Raw genomic sequence first — 21,170 nt, 5'->3', positions numbered from 1 at the left:
ACAAAAGGGCAAAAGGGAAAAAGGGCACAAAGACAGAAGGGCAAAAGGAAATGAACAAAAGTGTAAAAAGGGAAAAATGGCAAAAGGACAGAAGAGCATTAGTGTGAAATGGCAAAGGAGCAGAAGGGCAAAAGGGCAGAGGGCAAAAGGGAAAGAACAAAAGGGCAGAAGGGCAAAAATAAAAAAGGGCAGAAGGGCAAAAAGTAATGAACAAAAGGGTTAAGGGGCAAAAGGGCAGAACGGCAGAAGTGCAAAAGGGCAGCAGAGCTAGAGGGAATTAAGAAAATGGCAAAAGGGCAAAAGGACAGAAGGAAAGAAGGAAAGAAGTGCAAAAGGTAAAAAGGCAAATGGGCAAAAGGGCACAAGAGCAGAAGCAAAAAAGGGCTGAAGGGAAACAGGGAGTGAACAAAAGAGCAAAAGGACAGAAAGAAAAAAGGGCAAAAGGGAATGAACAAAAGAGCAGAACAGCAAACAGGAATGATCTATGCTCTAGGACTTAGAGCTGAACTTGGAAGAAGTTTGCGACACGGGATTAGGAAGGTGGTGTAAGGTTTAATACATGTTCTTTATTCATAGGGACATCACGTTAGAAAAGAAATTAAATCCTTGAATTCAAATACGAAAACTGTTCACGCTACTTGCATGATAAAAGAGGTTAACTAATGAAGGTTAAAATCCCCGACCCGGCAGGGAATCGAATCCGGGATCATCCCAATCAATGACCAGCACGCTAACCATTTAGCCATGGAGCCGGACTACCTACCTACTGTATTTAAAACAGTCAGTACGACTTGCATCTCAAAGTCAAAATGTGTATTCTTTAATGCATAGACTTTGCTAAATTCGCAAGGTTAAGCATGCATCATTTCACAGGAAGTTCTTCAAATATTTATTCCCTCTACTAGAAGCATTTCCGGAAATCATTCGTAAGAGCAATGGAACAGAATATGATTGTATTTAAGATTGGGAATGATAGTAACCAAAGTAGTTGTGTTAGAAGGGTGAATTACCGGTAGTTATATACGCCGATGTTGACTTTTAATCTATCTTTTCTGGAATCCCCTTATATCTCATTGCACCTATACAAAACATACAAAAACGTCACTTGGGCTTTATATTACACTATTCACTCCCGTGCGGATAAAGCTGCGGGGAGTGCGGGGAATACGATAGTGGTCTCCAAGCATAGAAGAATTTCCTGTGGACTTTTCTTGTAAAAATAGCAATATATTCTCCGTATGTCTTCCGAATATTTATTTCTTTTTTCTACCGAGCGAGTTCTCCGTGCGGTTAGGAGCACGCAGCTGCGATCTTGCATTCAGGAGACAGTGGGTTCGAACCCCACTGGGGCTGTACTTTAATTAAGACCACGGTCGCTTCCTTCTCACTCCTAGCCCTTTCTTATCCAATCGTCGCCAGAAGACCTGTCTATATCTGTGGAAATATCGACATATGCTGTGTCTGTTTTCGGAATTCCTTTACTTAACTCTCTCTGAAATATTAACACATACTGTAATCGTTTTTGGTTTTCCTTCCTGTTCAAAATCTTTGAAAGAGACAAAACATACTGTGTCTGTTTTGGGTATACATTTTTATTTCTTTCTTGTTTTTTTCAATTTGCTGTAAATTGCACCGACACAGATTTATAGCCCCGATGGTATAGGAAATGGGTAGTAGTAGGAAGGAAGCAATCTGGGCCTTAATTAAGATAGATCCCTACAATTTTTCTAGTTTGAATATGGGAATGCATTTTCAGGGCTGCCGACTGTGAAGTTCAAGCCCATTATCTCCGCAATGCAAGCTGGTAGCTACATGACCTAAACTGTACAGCCACTTGCTCGGTGGTATCCATTTCAAAATTCATCCACTGACCACAATTCATCACGATATTAAAAACAGTTCCAAAATCAATCCACTGGCTATATTTCAAAAAGACGACGCTGAACAATGATTAGGAACTTAAAACATTCAGTTGATCCGATCCGCAATGCCCCAGCTTTTCAGAAACCAACTTAAAGTAATGGTATGTACTGACCAAGCAGCCGGTTTCAAAGCACAATCCTGAATCGATGATACTTGTTGTCTGAAGTGGTCCAAAATCCAAGTCAACGGCTCCTCATAATGGAACTTATTGCTAGTAAAGGAGAACCATGGTATTTCTCAAGTAGCGGTTCTAATCACAAGTAACGTAGACTCACGGGGCTCCACACATTGTAGAACTACTCACTGGTAACGCAGACCCATGGTGGTTCTCACATAGTGGTACTAATCACAGGGACCCGTACCAAATACAGTAGAAACAATACGCTACACTTCCGGATTTAGCCGTGTTAAAATGGAAGACAAGTCCCAAGTGACGCTCCTAGTTGCTTGATCTGAAAATTCGCGCTAAATTCAAATATCAATGGAAATATATATACGGAAATGGATAAATAAATTACGTCTAGAATGAAAGTGTTACTAAAATATTAACTTCAGAGTTGCTAAAACAATTCTGGATAAATTAATGAAGAATTATTTAACAGGTTATTATTTAAAGACTGAAATTAGACATATAATCAAGATGTGAAATGGACTACTGTTACAGGGCTAGATCTTTCATTCATGCATTGCTTTTTTAGCTTTTGCATACCTGCCTGAACTTTTACGGCTAGATTTTTCTTTTTTCTTATTTAAAAGCATTGTATCATCACATTAGGACACTTGTCAATAAAAATATCGGCACATTCCTTACACACATGATTAAATAACTTTACATTTAAGAGATGGACACTTTTCATTTTAACTTGACGCCTACCAACAAAAATAAAATCTATTAAACTAACATTTTTCTCTGTGAATACAATTATTTATGGCCTAGGTTATAGCGACTATTCCCCAAATTTAGACGCAAAAACATTCAAAATCTCGCTATAAGCAATACTTGCCATTCCATTAGGTTAAAACAAATTTGCACCATTTTATTGTCTCAACAAAATATGCACATTTCTTAAATAACACATATTTCTTTCAGTGCTTGAAAACGCATTGCAGCATTCCAAATGGGGTAACTTGCAACACAACCAGCCACACGCACATATTCATAAGCATTTTCTTGAATTAAATCAAAACCTGCAGATCACACCTACAACAACACATTGGTATTGAAGTTTAACTGCTGCACTAATACAATAAAATAAGCTTATTATATTTTAAGCCAGTTAAAATATGGGTCGCGCAGGTCACAAGTTTAGGAAGTACTATAAAAATATCTTTGTAACTGGGAGGATATATATACAAACACAGTATTTACTTACATTTTCTTTGCACGAGGGAAACGGAAGAAAGACCGCGAATCCTTCTGCATTTCATAGTTATTGCAGCCAAACGCAGCACACATATTTCCACTCAAATTGACAGGAGATATAAAGGAAAGTTACACGCTACTATTTACTTGTGTCAACTTAATGCAAACGCATAAATAACGCCAAAAACTTCTCAAACAAATACACGTGCTCTTATGACAGAATCAATAACTCCAGGTCACTCCGCTAGACAGAGCCCTAATCGCTGTCCCTCGATATATCGCAGAGTGTCGCGTATTGTTTCTATTGTATTTGCCCGTACTATCTCATGGTGTTCCTCGAAATGCAGACTCATGATGTCCACAATCATAAGCTGAAACCTCCCACACCTCTTCTAAACTCCTTGGGGTGTTCTAACAGAACCTGGAAAACGGGCAGCCTCCGTTATAGTGGCTGATACTACACACGGATACTGTAACTCATAGTGATCCACCCACATACCCATGGTATTCCTCACATTGTGGTACTAATCGCAAGAACACTGGGATCACGGTGTTTCTCGCGCGATGATACTAATCGCAGGTAATCTCATGGTTCAAAATTTAGTATCCCTTGGTCGCTCCTTTCAGAAGCCTCTAACGACAGGCAGGGGATACCGTGGGTGTATTCTTCGTCTGCATCCCCCACCCGCAGAGAGTCAGGTGAAGATTGAGATGATGATATAATTGACACTTGTAGTGATAATGTTGAGCGAATGGAACGAAATAGCGAAAGTGAGTTTTCGGGAATAAAAACGGAACCCCTTATTTCAAATTCTGACCATCTGGTTCACAGAGGAAGATGAAGTTACCACGTGGGATGTACACTGCAGAAACACGACACACAAAACTAGACATAGGAATCTCGTGAGACATCTACCATGTGTCAGAGGACAAGTACCAAATATAAGTTCGGCAATGGAAGGAGGGCATTTACTTTTCTTGAAAACAATATGAAACAAATTGTGCTTTGTGCCAAATTCAAATTGACAGAAATGCGTAAAGGAATCACGCGTGAAAGATTTTTTTTTTAAATTCTGATTAACAATGTAGCATACCCTACAATTTTAACTGCAATATTGTAAAGCTACAATAATTCTAATGAAATTTACAAGTTTTAATTAACCATTTAAATCTAAAAGTGTACTGTAAAGTTGAGTTTCTTTATTCATTTCATAGGTGAGGGAATATTATACCACGTACTCGCTTCCGTTCCTTGCAACCACGCGCCCAATGCCGGGTGAAGTTTATAGTTGTAAGTAATCTGTATTTCTGATTATTATTTTATATACATTGCATCCTCTCTAAAGAACCAGAGAAACAAGGAAATGCCATTTGGTCCTTATTTCAATGATGGTGATATCCTGACATTCACCTCCCCGCAGTAGAGAGGGGGCAACGACAGGCGGCTAACGAATGAAGGGACCGATTATCTCCCGGTATAAGAAGATCCCTTGTACCAAGTGCCAACAGTCTCTTTGAGAGAGGATCAGCGGGTATGGGTAAGGGCACTCTATTGTCCTGGGGACAAGAAATTGTTCCAAAAGGCGGAGGAACCACTTTGGTCAACGGCATTAGGATGCAGAAGGTAACGGGAAACCACTGCATCAAAGATCCTGAGAGATATTCCAATAAACCCACACGGCATGGCTGCAACATCAAGATCGGAGCTGGCCGTGTGGATCGTCTACCTCCGTTCGGAGACGACGTCTTAAGAAGAAGAAGAAGAAGATACATTGCATCACAAAATACGGTAACATGGAGTTGGAGACTAAATGGCCCTAATCTTGGCAGAAGGAACTCTAATCTCATTTAATCTCTAGATTCTGGCGTTAATTTTAAGAACAACATATTTGCTTATCAAAAGAAGCAGGATGTCGTAATTATGTTTGTATTTCTCCAGAAAGTTTACAGATAAAAATATGTACTAGTATTTTAAATCCAGTTTAATGCCGTTGAAATTACATTGTTTAATTAATTTCCTATAATATTTATATATCTATATCAAAATTAATTCAGATATAATGAATCTAACAGCCAAGTTACTGAACTCTCAGTCATCATTAATTAACGGAAAGCGTGGAATCAACGACTTTTAAATTTTATATTGACCGCATTTCTAAGTCCTACATACGTATGAGTATTTGTAGGAAATCGAAAAGTCATGAAATATAATTTTCACTACATAGTATTCAAGTACAAATATACTTCAACTTCGTTTTTCCCAAAGATAACTTTCTGTCGTTTAGTTGAGCTTGGCTTAATATCAGCAATTTCCAGTATATTGTGTTTTCATTTCCACTAGGTCAGAAAACTGACCGCCCTACTCACATACAGCAATCTAAATTGACAAATCCTTAATCAACAAATGAGTATTTGTTAGCTACTCACCAATGACAGTGAGGTTGACGATGGTGTTGCGAGTTGGCGACCTCTTGAAGTCTACTCGACAGCGGTAGCTTCCCTCGTCAGCCTCACGGATACTTTCTACCGTTAAGTGAGAATCTCCGACGATAGGATCGTTCGATATGTGGAAGTAAGACCGTCCTCCTAGAGCCTTCTCGTCTGCCCAATGCATACCTTGCTGGAGGAGGCGTCCGCGAACATCAAAGCTGGAAAGGAAAATAAAACATCTTTAGAACTGAAAGCATAGTAAGGATACGGAGGTGCTTCATTAAATGAGGAAATGGTCCTTAGAGTTACGCAACTCTTACATACATGTAACTCATGAGTATAAATATGACATACATTAATGTTCACATAATTCCCATATCTGTTAGAACATTTCTTTCAATGGTATCTACCCTGACACAGGAGAAATCACAGTCAATTGCTGAACATTAGGACAATAATTGTCGTAGATATTGACTTTCGATTATTATTATTATTATTATTAGTTGTAGTAGTAGTAGTAGTAGTAGTAGTAGTAGTAGTAGTAGTAGTATCATTGTTGTCAGATAATAAAATCGCAAATGACGAAGTAAATTACAGAAATATTAAAATATACTTAAATGCAGACTAAATGTTCTGTCAATTAAGACAACTCTAAATGCGTAAGGACATGAACACATTTTAAAACATTGTATACTGCGTACGGTCTTGAAATGGACCGTACTGCCCTGAGTCCCGACCTGAGCGCAATGGACATCTTTGGGATGAGTTAGAATACAATTTAAAACAACCTATGTTGTATACATTGACGTCGGGGGATATAGAGTGAGTCTCGGCCCACAAGTGACCAAGGCTGGTCCGTGGTCCGACAATACTGTTCTCCGACCAACTAACCGAGCAGAGGAGGGCGTGGCCACGACTCTACCATGGCTCTACGCCTTTGTATTCGGGTGACGAAGGGGGCTCGTCCCCCCGTCTGCTGTTGAGATTGGTTTCCGGTTGTTTTCCATTTTCCTGCACAAACCTGAATGCTGGGACATTATAGGTCACGGCCGCAAACCCTCTCACCTTCTCCCAACATATCCTTGTCCGATACCAATCTTCTGGCCTGAGAGACGGCATTACTGTCTAGGAGGACCGCCTCCCCCTTCAGGGGAGGAATGAAATCATTTAGTACCAGGAGATTGCATTGAAGAAAACCCGGATGATAACTACAACATATGCAAGGGCCTTGTACTGAATTAGTTACAGATTTTGTCAATACACCTAATTCAAGTAAATTTCATAGTGGAAATAGGCATGTCCTCAAAATAATACTGGTGTTCAGTGAAGAATTTAATAAATGATTGAGCTTAACTTCGGCGACTATGGTCTTCGGGGGACGAGGGGATAGGAGAGGACAGAATGGGAGAGGAGGTGACCAAGGTCATAATTTAAGTACAGCCCCAGAAATTACTTGGTATAAAAATGAGGGCTACGGATAATGTTTCGAACTGATCATTTCCCGAATGCAAACCTACAGCCACACGTCACGAACCCTGCAACCAACTCACTCAGTGTTTTGTAATGCACTAGAATTGCCTCAAAGGACTGAGTAGGTGTTAATTTAAAATTTGTATTCCAGCATTCTTCAGCCATCCTCGATATACAGTTTTGACACATTTATCTCATACTGCCTTCATTACTACGATATGTAATATAGATCTGAAACGTTGATTATACAGGACGTGATGTAATGCACTTATCTTCAGGAACAAATTAAATACACAGTTCCCCTAGACAGGATAATGAGATGCGGATAAAATCGCAGGACAGCCGGAAATTGAAAAGGGACCCACTGAACCGGAAGTCGCTATGCTGTACAGACAAAGATCTGTAGGTTTATTTTCTTTCCATTAAAACTACCGACAATTCCACGGGTTGAGAAGCATGTAAGATTTTGTAAAGGACAGTCACGTATTGTAGTGGTAGCATGTCTTCCTCTTACCATGAGATCGTGGGTTCAATTCCCTGTCTGTCCGGAGGTTTCGTGAGATCGACAGAGGAAAAGTCTGGTAGAGGGGGTGGAGACCAAAGTCAGAAACGTTGCCGCGAACTTGATTAAGGTGGGGTGTGAGGGCTAACTCAACCTAATTCCAAACACAAAAATATCTTTATGTTAAAAACAGTAGTTTATTATATTACGAATTAATTAACTTTATTTATATATTTCAGTCTCCCTGCAACTACAATTTGACAGTTAACAAAATTAACGAGGCCGTAACGCATTCCAGAGGGGGGAGGGTGGATCTGCCCCCCAATTTGACCACCCCGGCCGACGACCATGCAAAGAATATGCCTGAGGATTTCGTCTCCCTCATCACATGACACTCCGATATCTGCAGACCAACTGGTTGGACTGCCGGTCCCGTGGTGTAGGGGTAGCGTCCCTGCCTCTTACCCGGGGGCCGCGGGTTCGATTCCCGGCCAGGTCATGGATTTTTACCTGGACCTGAGGGTTGGTTCGAGGTCCACTCAGCCTACGTGATTAGAATTGAGGAGATATCTGACGGTGAGATAGCGGCCCCGTTCTAGAAAGCCAGGAATAACGGCCGAGAGGATTCATCGTGCTGACCACACGACACCTCGTAATCCGCAGGCCTTCGATCTGAGCAGCGGTCGCTTGGCAGGCCAAGGCACTTCAAGGGTTGTAGTGCCATGGGATTTGGTTTTTGTATTATCTGGTTGGACTGCATTCGTCATGGTAGGACAACGCCATCATGGAGATAGTCATACAAAAAGCTTTGCTTATTATATGTTTTCATTTTCATATCAATTGTCTGGAAATTATAGCAATCGGATTTAACACGTTCACGTTTCTCGGAGCGCAGAAAACTACAGGCTTGTAGTTTAACGTGAATGTTCACATCACCACTATAGCCACATAAGATCAGTCCTTCCAACTCAGCGGATTTTCCGACAAATTTGGCGGATTTTTAAATGGAACAGCGGATAAATTTTCCATTTAGCGGACAGAGGATTTTTGACGGATTTTCGAACTTCCTTTAGCGATTCTCTGCAGTAACAATATCACCTTTCATCACCAGGATAAAGTCCGGCTCCATACCTAAGTGGTTAGCGTGCTGGCCTTTGGTCACAGGGGTCCCTGGTTCGATTCCTGGCAGGGTCCGGAAGTTTAGAGGATCATTGGTTAATTTCCCTGGCACGGGGGCTGGGTGTATGTGTTGTCTTCATCATCACTTCATCCTCATCACGACTCGCAGGTCGAATACGGGCGTCAAATCAAAAGACCTGCAGTTGGCGAGCCGAACCCGACCTGGGATCTCCCGGCACTAAAAGCCATTCTTTTCTACCAGGAGAAAAAATGAATATAAAACTTACTACGGTATAATAGTATACTTTATCCCGTTGTATTGAACTTATGCTTGCATACTACCAATCGTTTCCTAGACCTGCTCTGGTCCACAGCCACAGTCAGAATTTGTTGCAATCGTTACTGTATTCTTGATGGGCCGGGTAGTGTCGTGTTTGATATCGTATTTATTTTGAGATTAGGTTAATTTTGGTACGTCAATCCGCCGAAAGAAAAGGTTAAAAACGAGTCAGATATTTCGCAACGAGTGGTTATATAATTAAACTTTAAAAGACTGGTTGGTTGAGCTTCCCAAAGATCGCAAACACAGACGTTTGCAGGTATTAGCTTTGCAATATGGACGCGAAATTGTTTGACATTATTTCTTTTCGCACTTATCAAAAAATGAAAACAGTAATGAAAGTGAAAATAACATTCGAAACAGATTTTAAAATTTCCCTATTTGCTTTGCTGCTGTGAATTGTCAGCATATATTTTGAAAAAGAATAGTACCATGTGGCTTCTTATGAAACCACAGGACCTCAACTCAGCACATCTGCTTCAGAGGATACAGTGCGGGGAGGAGAAGATGATGAACTCCTGTTCTGAAACTGGTGAGCGTTGAGTTAATCTCTTTTATTTAAACAGCTGGTATATGCTATTTTGCTTCAGTTTGAAATTTAGCGAAATTTAGCGGATTTTCAAATAAAATTTAACGGAGAAAAGATTTATGAATTAGCAATACTGCAAGACCTCCAATTATTCATGGAATCCGAACCACAGAGGGGTGACTTTTCATTTCAAAAACCTACATGCATTGGTTACGATTCGATCGGCGACCGCCTTAGCAAGAAATCTGTGAATGTTTCTTAGCTTTCACGCCTGTACTTCCACAAAAATTAAATTAGCTGAAATGTAGAAATGAACCCTTAATAATAATAATAATGACAGGAAGCCTCCGTGGCTCAGGCGGCAGCACACTGGCCTCTCATTGCCGTGTTCCGTGGTTCAAACTCTGGTCACTCCATACGAGATTTGTGTTGGACAAAGTTGAGGCGTGACAGGCTTTTCTCCGGGGACTCCGATATTCCCGTCATCTTTTTTCCAGAAACACTCTCTAATATCACTCATTTTATCTGTCAGTCACTAATCATTGCCCCAGAGGAGTGCGACAGCCTTCGGCAGCCGGCACAATTTTTATCCTCGCCGCTAAATAAGACTTCATTCATTAGATTTCCGATCCGGTAAATTGACTGGAAACATGCTCTGGATTTTAATTCTCCAATAATAATAATATCAATAATAATAATAATAATAATAATAATAATAATAATAATAATAATAATAATAATAATAATAATAATAATAATAATAATAATAATAATAATAATAATAATAATAATGTCACTGCGACTATTAGACTACTGCCCAGATTTTTCTCGTCAGCGGATGTAGAGAGGGTCTCGGCCCACAAGTGGCCACGGCTGACCCGTGATCCGGCAACTCTGCACTCCGACCGGCCAACTGAACGTAGGAGGGTTGGACTCGGCTCTACCGTGGCTATGCCACTCTATTCAGGAGACGGAGAGGGGCTGGTCCCCACTGTCGGCTCTCCTGAGAATGATCTTCCGTGGTTTACTATTCGCCTGCACTAAGGCTAATGCCGGAACAGTTCCTAGTATAGGCCACGGTCGTCAACTCTCTCACTTTCACCGCACATCTCGTCTTCGATATAAATCTCCTGGCCTGAGAGACGGCGTTACTGTTTAGTAGGCCCGCCTCCACCTTCAGGGAATAATGAAAACGTTTTAATAGTATTAGTAGATTTTTCTCTTCTGAAATGTCAGACTGTACGGTCTCTCTTGGTATGGGGTAGAACAAGTTTTGCTACTTTCATTTCCTTGTCTCGGTCTCATCGTTTGCTTTGACGATATAAAAGTGACTCCGGTAGTAACACTCACCTTTAACAGCCAGCCCCTGAGACGAATGGTGTAAAGAGTTTCTTGTTGAGTGGGTTGTTATATCCATTTTATTAATCTCAGCAGACTAACATGTAACAGCATTTCCTTGCTCGACGAGGAAACCAACAAGAAACTACCTCATTCCTTATTTCTTTCAAACACTCAATTCAGTAACGTCCAGGCTACACAAGACTAATGATGGTGGATCTGTTGAGGATCCGACCAGCCTTTAGACTGAAGACTCAACACCACGCTACCAACCACCAGAGAAATATGAAATACCGAGCGATTTGCGGCGGTTAGCGGCGCCCAGCTGTGAGCTCTCATTCGGGAGAAAGGAGGTTCGGACTCCGCTGGCGGCAGCCCTGAAGATGGTTTTCCGTTGTTTCGAATTTTCACGCCAGGCCACTTCCTTCCCACTCCTAGCACTTTCCTGTCCCATCATCGGCATAAGACCTACCTGTGTTGGTGCGACGTAAAACCAGTTGTAAAAAAATAAAGGGAATATGAAATAGCCCATCCCTCCACACACGGCTGACGTCAAGAAGGATATCAGACCGAGCTGAAGGAGACTGTTCCTTACGATGAAATCTTCGAAATTTCTACATTTACAGTTCCTTTGAAGTATGCAGGTAACGGCGTTAACACGTGAACAACCACCATCGGTTTATAGAATTATATCTGAATATTGTCCCACAGGAATTTAATTTCGCGCTTCTAAATATGTTAACCAGACAGGACCTACTATATTTCAATCCTGTTAAATATCATGTGGATCTGTCGTATTCTAACTAAGCTTTGGAGGTCCGCTCTCAGCTTAAGATGATTTAAACAGTAATTTCACAAATAAATACTGAACTTAGTGATTATTTTAAGGGGATGAACAACGAAATTAAAATCACCTCATTGAGATGCAAAAGGAAACAATGAGAACAATTTATTCACGGCGTCAGTACGTAAGCTGTTGTAATGTTGCAGTACAATGACTGTAATTTTATGTTAATCGTTCCATGTGGGGTTCAGTCCCGGCGGAGTTCCTGTCACTTAGAAAAACTAGAGGGATCAGATTTGCTGACATGTAAATGGATACTTTTTCAAGGCATTACTTCGGTACTACGTACAATTTCTCTAAACGACGTCATTATATGATGAGATCATAGGTGCGAACTGTGTATTTGGCCATGTTGTGTGGGTGGATGCCCTTCCTCAAGCCAATCCTATGTGGAGGAATATATTCACTACTACTAGCTCCTCTGGTTACTGGTAGTGGGGTATGGTGTATGCATATAAAGAAGTTCGTATTGAGACAAACATAAACACCCAGTCCGCGAGACACAGGAATTGACCATACACGTAAAATTATAGGGCTGTCCGGGAATCGAAATGATGTCCACCGAGCCGAAGGCCGATCATTCAGCCAAGAATCTGGATACTTAGTCCGATATACACACCTGATGAAAAGTACTGTATCTGGAAGCCTATCTGAAATTGCACTTAGATTTTACCCGTGTCATGTTCTCTATTGGGTATTGATATGAGGGTGGGTCCACCCTTCGCCTTTATGACATCATTAACTTTGCTGGGGACACTTTCAATGAGAAGTATGAATCGAAACAGACTTTCAACGTATTAGGTCGTGTTACGTACATGTAGTACGTGTTGAAGAGATGTTAAGTACAGAACAAAAATGGCCAGCCGGACACCAGTGGGACCCGAACCCACAACCTCCCGATTTCGCGTCAGTTGCTCTACCAATTGAGCTATGGTGGCCTAGGCCATCTTTGTTCTGTTTGAAAGGATCTGAGCTACAGGTCTGGCACTGCTGCTAGCACACTGTAGAGTGCGTTTAAGTCGCCGGCTGGCCATTTTTGTTCTGTACTTAACATCTCTTCAACACGTACTACATGTACGTAACACGACCTCATACGTTGAAAGTCTGTTTCGAATACAATGCGGTCGTGAAAATTCAATATTCATTGAAGTAGTATAATGCAGGGATTCGGCGGCCTCCTCCGCCGCCCGCCTCCTCCTCCTCCTCCCTCCTCCTCCCTCCTCCTCCTCCTCCCGCGGGAAATTTGAATTTTGGCGCGAGATTTGAATTTGTAAACAAAGCCACGTGCTTTTTGACAGCTGTCATCGACAACAACGCATCGCTAACCTCAGTACTGCCATCTTGACGGGCCTAAACCTCACTAGTACCAACTTAACCTAACTAGCATGAGGTAAACAAAGCCACGTGTTTTTTGACAGCCACGTGCTTTTTGACAGACAACAACGCATCGCTAACCTCACTGCTGCCATCTTGACGGGCCTAAACCTCACTAGTACCAACTTAACCTAACTAGCGTGAGGTAAACAAAGCCACGTGTTTTTTGACAGCCACGTGCTTTTTGACAGACAACAACGCATCGCTAACCTCAGTACTGCCATCTTGACGGGCCTAAACCTCAGTGGTACCAACTTAACCTCACTAGCGCGTGGTAAACAAAGCCACGTGCTTTTTGACAGCCACGTGCAGCTGTCATCCGCCATCTTTAAACACTGTGCTGCCCTCTTAAATTCGTCACCTGTCATCGGCAGTGCTGCCATCTTGACGGGCCTAAACCTTAGTGCTACCAACTTAACCTCACTAGCTCGAGATAAACAAATCCACGTGCTTTTTGACAGCCACGTGCTTTTTTGATAGCTGTCATCCGCCATCTTTAATCTATAGAGCACAGTGCTGCCCTCTTTAGCTACTTACCTTTGAAATGTGGTGGCGGATAATTTGAAAAATGCTTTTTGACAGCAGCCATCTTTGTGCACCGTGCTGCCCCCTCTTTAGCTAGATACCTGTGGTGGCAGGCAATTCCACATGACAGCAGCCATCTTTAATCAAGAGAGCACTGTGCTGCCATCTTTAGCTAGATACCTTTGAAATGTGGTGGCGGCAAATTGAAAAATTTCACGTGCTCTTCTTTGGGAAACAAACTCACGTGCTTTTTCTTTCTGACAGCTACCATCCGCCATCTTTAATCAACAGAGCATAGTGCTGCACTCTTTACTTGAAATGTGGTGGCGGCAATTTGAAAAAATTTTGTGCTCTTGTTGGGAAACAAAGCCACGTGCTTTTTTGACAGCTGTCATCCGCCATCTTTAATCAATAGAGCACTGTGCTGCTATCATGCGGGCAATTTCGTCAGCTGTCATCCGCCATCTTTAATCCAGAGAGAACAGTGCTGCACTCTATGTGGTGGTGGCAAATTCCACGTGCTCTTGTTTGGAAACAAACCCATGTGCTTTTCTGTCATCCACCATCTTTAATCTAGAGAGAACAGTACCGCACTCTTTAGTTGAAATGTGGTGGTGGCAAATTCCACGTGCTCTTGTTTGGAAACAAACCTATGCGCTTTTCTGTCATCCACCATCTTTAATCCAGAGAGAACAGTGCTGCACTCTATCTGGTGGTGGCAAATTCCACGTGCTCTTGTTTGGAAACAAATTCTACGCGCTCTTCAGCTGTCATCCACCATCTTTAATCAAGAGAGAACAGTGCCGCCCTCTTTGTGGTGGCGGATAATTTGAAAAATTATTTTCGACAAGCAGCCATCTTTAATCCAGAGAGAACAGTGCTGCCCTCTTTAGCTACTTACCTTTGAGGCGGTTAATTTGAAAAAAATCTTTTCGACAAGCAGTCATCTTTAATCCAGAGAGAACAGTGCTGCCCTCTTTAGCTACTTACCTTTGAGGCGGTTAATTTGAAAAATTCTTTTCGACAAGCAGCCATCTTTAATCCAGAGAGAACAGTGCCGCCCTCTTTAGCTACTTACCTTTGAGGCGGTTAATTTGAAAAATTATATTTAACAAGCTACCATCTTTAATGAAAAGAGCATCGTGGTGCTATCTTGCGAGTAATATTTTACGTCACAGCTGTCATCCACCATCTTGCATTGCTAACCTTAGTGCTGCCCTCTTTAGCTACTTACCTTTGAAACAAAAAATCTATTTGACAAGCTGTCACCCGCCATCTTGCATCGCAAACCTCAGTGCTGCACTCTATGTAGTGGCGGATAATTTGAAAAAATCTTTTTGACAGGCAGCCATCTTTAATCCAGAGAGAACAGTGCTGCCATCTTTAGCTACTGCCATCTTACATCGCTTACCTCGCTGCTGCACTCTATGTGGTGGCGGTCAATTCGAACAAGTTTAATCACGCATCGGGCAAGCTAGAGTAAGCACGTGCTGTTGTGATGACATCATCATGCATGTTTAAACCCGTTCGTTGACTAAAAGCTTTAGTCTTCGAGAAACAGTGATAGAGTGTAGAGTGCAAACATGACGAAAACATTAATAGTTGATGTGCAAGGCTTTAAAGTAAACGGAAACAAATTTGTGTTTAAAGAGGTGGCTGTGTTAGATTGCAGTGTGTTGTGGGCTCCAAAACTTGTTAGTTTAGTATTTAGTCCACCGTTCCCTTACTGTTTGCAAACAGATGAAGATAAAAAGCAGACTAAGTGGATTGAAAACAATTTAGGTTTGAAGTGGGAAGAAAAAGGAATACCTTATCGTTTTCTACCTTTAATGATGAATGCACATTTGTCAAGAGCAGATCTTGTTCTTTTAAAGGGTTGTGAAAAGAAAGAATGGTTGCGTGAGTTTCTACCATCATCATGTGAAGTTATCGACATGCATGAATTGGGGTGCCCATCATTTAAAACTCTTCCGAAAGAGCATAGCAGAGAAACAAGTAAACTGTCTTTACAACATGTAGGTATGCTCTTTGATTGGTTGTGTCGCAGTGCATGCCGGGAAGTGAACAACATATGTAAAGTGCAGTGTCGAAATAACCTTAGTGTAAAAGAAACATTTGTAGAGTAAAGACATCATGTCATTTCTAACAGATACTAAGTGTAACGCAGTTGAAAAGGCGATCGTAAAGTTTTATGCATGCACAAAGAAACTAAACACTTTTACTGAAGAAGAGTTAAATGCATTACCAAAGGCATTTTTGGTTAATGTAGCTGCGAATGCTGTAAAGAAGATTTGGGAAAAGGTGCCTCGTGAGTGGACTCAATATCCTGTTTTGTCAGAGCTTCAAACGTGTAGTTTACATCATGAACACGTGAGTTTAGCTAGAAGACCTTCTGTGAGACAGTGCCGTACATGTCAACTAATTAAACTGTATCACGCCCTAAAACTAACGAGTTGTCTTCGCTTATAAACACTTATCATGGCTGTGGAGAGAGTAAACAAGGAAAAGGTGAAGAAACGTGCTGGGAGAAAGATGAGGAAGCATGTTGGGCGTGGACTCATCAATAGAGTGATTGATCTTCTTTTCTTCGTGCTTCATCTCCCCTGCGGCCCTAGAACACGTTCGCCTGACACGTAGTTACATGCTGCCTGCATAGATTATATCGTGTAGCTGTTAAAATCTGCTTCGTAAAGTTATGCTGTGTGTGTGTGTGTGTTATTACCTAGTGCTTTAGCTGCTCAGAAGAATATAGCAGCACTTGTCGTTGTTGGTGTAATAAAACGAAAACTGAGTGACAAAGACCGTAAAATAAACAAAGGATAAAAATGTATATATTCTAAAATAAATATGAATTGTCAAAACATATTACAGGTGTTGTTTAATCTTACAGCATGTCCTAGTGACTTAGAAGAAAGGAAACGTAGAGGATTAAAAGAAAACACACATAAGATTTAAAGTACATCCTCTTTATTAATCCATGAATTAAAGCTGTTATTAAAACCAAGCCATTTAACATACAGTTTATTGCCACGACGTCGAATAACACGTTCAACTAAATAGTGATCAGGATATTTTGTTTTCTGCAGTTCTTCGATGTAGAATCCTCCTTCAATAGGCTGTCTTCTGAGATCGCGAAGTAAATACGTAACTGGATTAGTAAGCTTAACACTTCTGATTTGAAAAATTTCAGTGCTCCAGTTAGGTGTGTATCCTATTGCAACGATAGACTTGTGTTTGCTGATGCGAACGAAATCACCTTCTTTAAAGCGATGGCGACGTGGATCAGCTGTTTTAATTACAAGATGAATAGCATCTAGACGAGGTGTATTCTTTGTAACAAGACGTAGCTTTGTTCCGATAGTGCGATGAGGTGTATCGTTGTAAGTAGATAAAAGTCTAGGTAGCAGATCAATCCAACGATATGAACCTTGCGCTGTAAATTCTCGCCACATCATTGTTTTGAGTGTACGATTAAAGCGTTCTACAACACTTGCCTTGAGATTGCTGAACGTAGAGTAGTGTTGAATGCCAAGTAACTTGAGGTAAGAAGAAAAATCCTTGTTGTAAAACTCTTTACCTTGATCAGTTTGAAGAAGCCTTGGGCAGCGTTTCGATTCCTCAACAATATGTTTAAATGCTTCTTTAACTTGAGCTGCTGTTTTAGAACGCACGGGTTGTGCAAAAGCAAACTTTGAGTACACATCGATAACAGTAAGTAGATACTTATAGCCCTTATTACTAGAAGCATATGGAATCATTTCTACTAAGTCTGCTTGCCAGAGATCATCTTTTCCTCGTGTAATAACGCGTCTGCGAGAGTAGGTGCGACGTGCTGGTTTATGTAACTCATGTGCAATGTTTACCTTTACAGGTGAGATCTTCTCTTGACGAGCCATTACAAAATAATACCGGCATAACGTAGTTCTCTTTCTATTTCTAGAATTTCTGATCCGTGACCAGTGTGACCAGCCTCTTGCGATGCTCTTAAAAGTTGTAATCGTTCAACGAGTAAGTTTGGGTCATTCCACATACGGCAACAAAGGCTTGTAGATAACGTCTAGACTACGTGCAGTCGGAAACAGCTTAGAAATAAACTCACGATACTTGTAACTCTTATTCGCATTTACAGCTTCTGTTCTCTTGTAATTACGTCGTGTTGCGTCAGTAGCAAAAAGTATTGCTTTATACTTTTTAAGATCATCTTGTAAAATTATATCCTTGTCAGGTATTCGTGAGAAAAGAAGTTCTAAGAGTCCTTTCGTAGGTTTATAGGTGACACTTTTACAATGAGTTTGTTGCTATTAATCTTAACATTTGAATTTCCTATCCGGAAACAGTCATCTTCGTAGCGAATACCGTAGGTAGTGTCAGTTTGTCCTGTAAAAAGTTTTTCTATATAAGGTGCAAAGAGAGATCCATAGGTATCTTGAATAAAAGTTCTAAACTGATTGCGATACTCTGGTGTAATCATAACCTCAGACAAAGATGGTAGATTTTGCGTCGATGTAGTAGGTGTTTCAGCAATAACATCTGTAGTTAAAAACTCAACACGCTTAGATGGTGATGTATCATTAAGTTCTTCTTCTTCCTTATCTTCCTCTTCTTGATCTACATCCTGCTTCTTCTCTTCCGTATCTTCTTCATGCTTTTCTTCTTCATGCTTCTCTTTATGATATGATGTTTGCATAGAAGCAAAACTTGAAGTAGACTGCGGTAATGAAGTAGAATTAAAAATTTCTTTGAGTGGTGTACTTAGTTGTGTTCTTAATAATAAATCCGTGTCTGCTTGAATACGTTTAAGCTCTTTAAATTTCCCTCGAATATTGTTTCGAGCTTGGATGATATGTTTTGTGATCTCCTTGCTAGATGTTAACATGATGGTGGTCTTTAATCAAGTAGTTACTGCAATTCTGTGTTAATGCATATAAAATGATCGAAACCCATGCGATATCGTCCATGCTGTACATCACTTTCTTTATCAATAACTAAAAAGCTGTAACGGTGTAATGACCAACATTTAGCACACATACTTTTAAAATCATCGAATGTCATATCAGTGTTAACATGATCGTTATACACATGTCGCATGTTGCGCTCATCTTGCCGAAAAAGCACAATAACATTAGCGTTGTCGCGTATCAACTGCTTAGGCACACGAGAATAGGTTTGGCACAAATAGATGCAATCAACATATTTATGCCGACCCATACTAAAGAATGCACGAATAACGTTTTGCTGTTCTGTTGCAACATCATCAAAGATCATAAGAGAATTAGGAAGCACATCGTCTGGTGATGGTACTTGCTCATGTGAATTAAATTTAAAATATCTTATTCCATCTTTAACTAGATCGTGCATTACAGTTTGTAGAATAGTATATAGCGGCTGATAGAGTGACTTTGCGAAAACGTAAATATTCTCGAAGCGTACACCATTTACAGAAGTAATAAGTGTGAGTAAAAGATTTGTTTTACCGCATCCCGACGGACCTGATATAATACATCGAACAGTAAAAGGAAACAACGTTCCATGACGTTTTCTTGTAGTTGTACTAGAACTAGGTAAGAGATGTGGTACTATGTCGGTAACAGGTAGCGTGTCTTGCTGCTTTATAATCTTCATGATAACTGAATCATAAAGTACGTAATAGTAATATATATATATTAAACGAAACAAGAGGCAACGGTTAGTTTATGATTTGCTCTTGACTAGTAAAGTCGTGTCCAGCATGGTGAAACAACGATATCCAAACGACATGAAGAAGAAGAAGAAAGTAAAAACTGTTGGATGGAAAGATGTTATAAAGGCTGCGCAAAAAGCTATTCGAGGGGAATACAATCCTCGTGTAGCTATTACTAAGGCGTTACGCGCAGCAAGAGCGAGAATTTCTCCAAAGTGCAGAGCAATATTTAGTAAACGTGCGCGAATTATTCCTGTACCAAAACGAGGAGGATTTCTTCCTGCGCTGTTTGCTGGCTTAGCAGCTTTAGGGTCATTGCTAGGTGGTGCTAGTGCTGTAGCGAGAACTGTCAAAGCTGTAGAAGAAGCGAAACAACAGTTGAAAGAGAGTGAACGTCATAACAAGACGATGGAGGCAATTGCGTTACGAGGCAAAGGTGTGAACATGAAGCTAGCGCCATACAAGAAAGGGCTTGGTATCTACATTTCTCCAAAAAACGTCTACTGAATGCACTGCCATACCGAGCTCTAACGCATGATGAAGGTTTTACGTTTGCTAAACAACTAGGAATTCATTATTTTCGAGGAGTGTATATGCGCGATCAACTACCAGTACGCCCACGTGAACGTGAAAGTGCCGTAATTAACTTGGACGACAGTCGTGGTCCAGGAACTTATTACGTTGCTTATGTAAAACGTAAATCTAAAGTATGGTATTTTGATAGCTATGGAGATTTACCTCCTCCTTTTGAGCTCATACGTTATTTCGGAAGCAGTGCAGACATTGTTTACAATAAAAACCGTGTGCAAAACTTTAATACACGCATGTGCGGACGATTATGTCTTATGTTCTTATATCAAACTCAGACAGTAGAGAAAGTGCATTAGTGTCTACGTGATGACGAACAGTGAAAGAACGTTTGCTGTACGTGGAGAAGGACCTGAAACAACCGTCTATTTTAATCCACCAATCGAACTTGGTTATCAGCCGCATAGTCTTGGACTAGTATCGTTTGAAAGCTACAATAAAATCTATAATGTGCGTGATGGTTTAAACAAGTTCTATTACGATGAGTATATGCTAACACTACCCTCAGGTAGTTATACAGTAGATGATATTCACGACTATATTGAAAGTACGTTAATTGATCAGTTTGGGGAAGATAGTTTTAGTAATCATAATTACAAGTTCTCAATCACTATAAGCAACATTACACATAAATGTGTTATTGAATCATCATTTAAGATTGACTTCAAATCGCAACCTGATTCGATTGGACCACTGCTTGGATTTTCATCGAGGGAGCTCCTACCGAACGTACGTTACGAGTCTGATCAACCTATAAAACTCTTCGATGATTATAATGTGAACATTACTTGTAATATTATTACAGACTTGAATAGTAATCTACAACCTTCGCACGTCCTGCACGACTTTATTGTTACAGAGGAACGTGGATATACTATTTGAGAGAAACCATCAGTAGTTCTTTATCATCCTGTGTCTGTAAAACACATTAGCAACATTACTCTTAGACTTGTAAATAAACATAATCAGCTTATTCATTTAGATCAGCACGCGTACGTAGCTTACAAACTACATCTTAAACCAGTATGAAAACCATCTATAAAACACGGTGTACATTCCGAAGACATACTACATGTGTGCAGAGACTCATCGAGTTAACAGATACCCATAAGCAGATACTCCAAGATTTAGGATATACACTACTA

The 21,170-nt window shown here is 40.6% G+C and overlaps 1 protein-coding gene across 1 annotated transcript in view; it reads right to left on the bottom strand.

Annotated features, from left to right (window-relative positions):
• The window catches only part of LOC136864405 (nephrin-like), a 1,213,465-nt gene that overhangs the window by 1,132,109 nt on the left and 60,186 nt on the right, over positions 1 to 21,170 (bottom strand). Inside the window, exon 3 of the mRNA XM_068226736.1 lies at positions 5,714 to 5,934. Within this exon, the coding sequence (XP_068082837.1) occupies positions 5,714 to 5,934 (221 nt within the window). The remainder of the gene's footprint in view (positions 1 to 5,713; positions 5,935 to 21,170) is intronic.

This window comes from Anabrus simplex, chromosome 1 (genome assembly GCF_040414725.1).
Source record: "Anabrus simplex isolate iqAnaSimp1 chromosome 1, ASM4041472v1, whole genome shotgun sequence".
Taxonomy (NCBI): Eukaryota; Metazoa; Arthropoda; class Insecta; order Orthoptera; family Tettigoniidae; genus Anabrus; species Anabrus simplex.
This window is presented reverse-complemented; position numbering and strand designations above follow the sequence as displayed.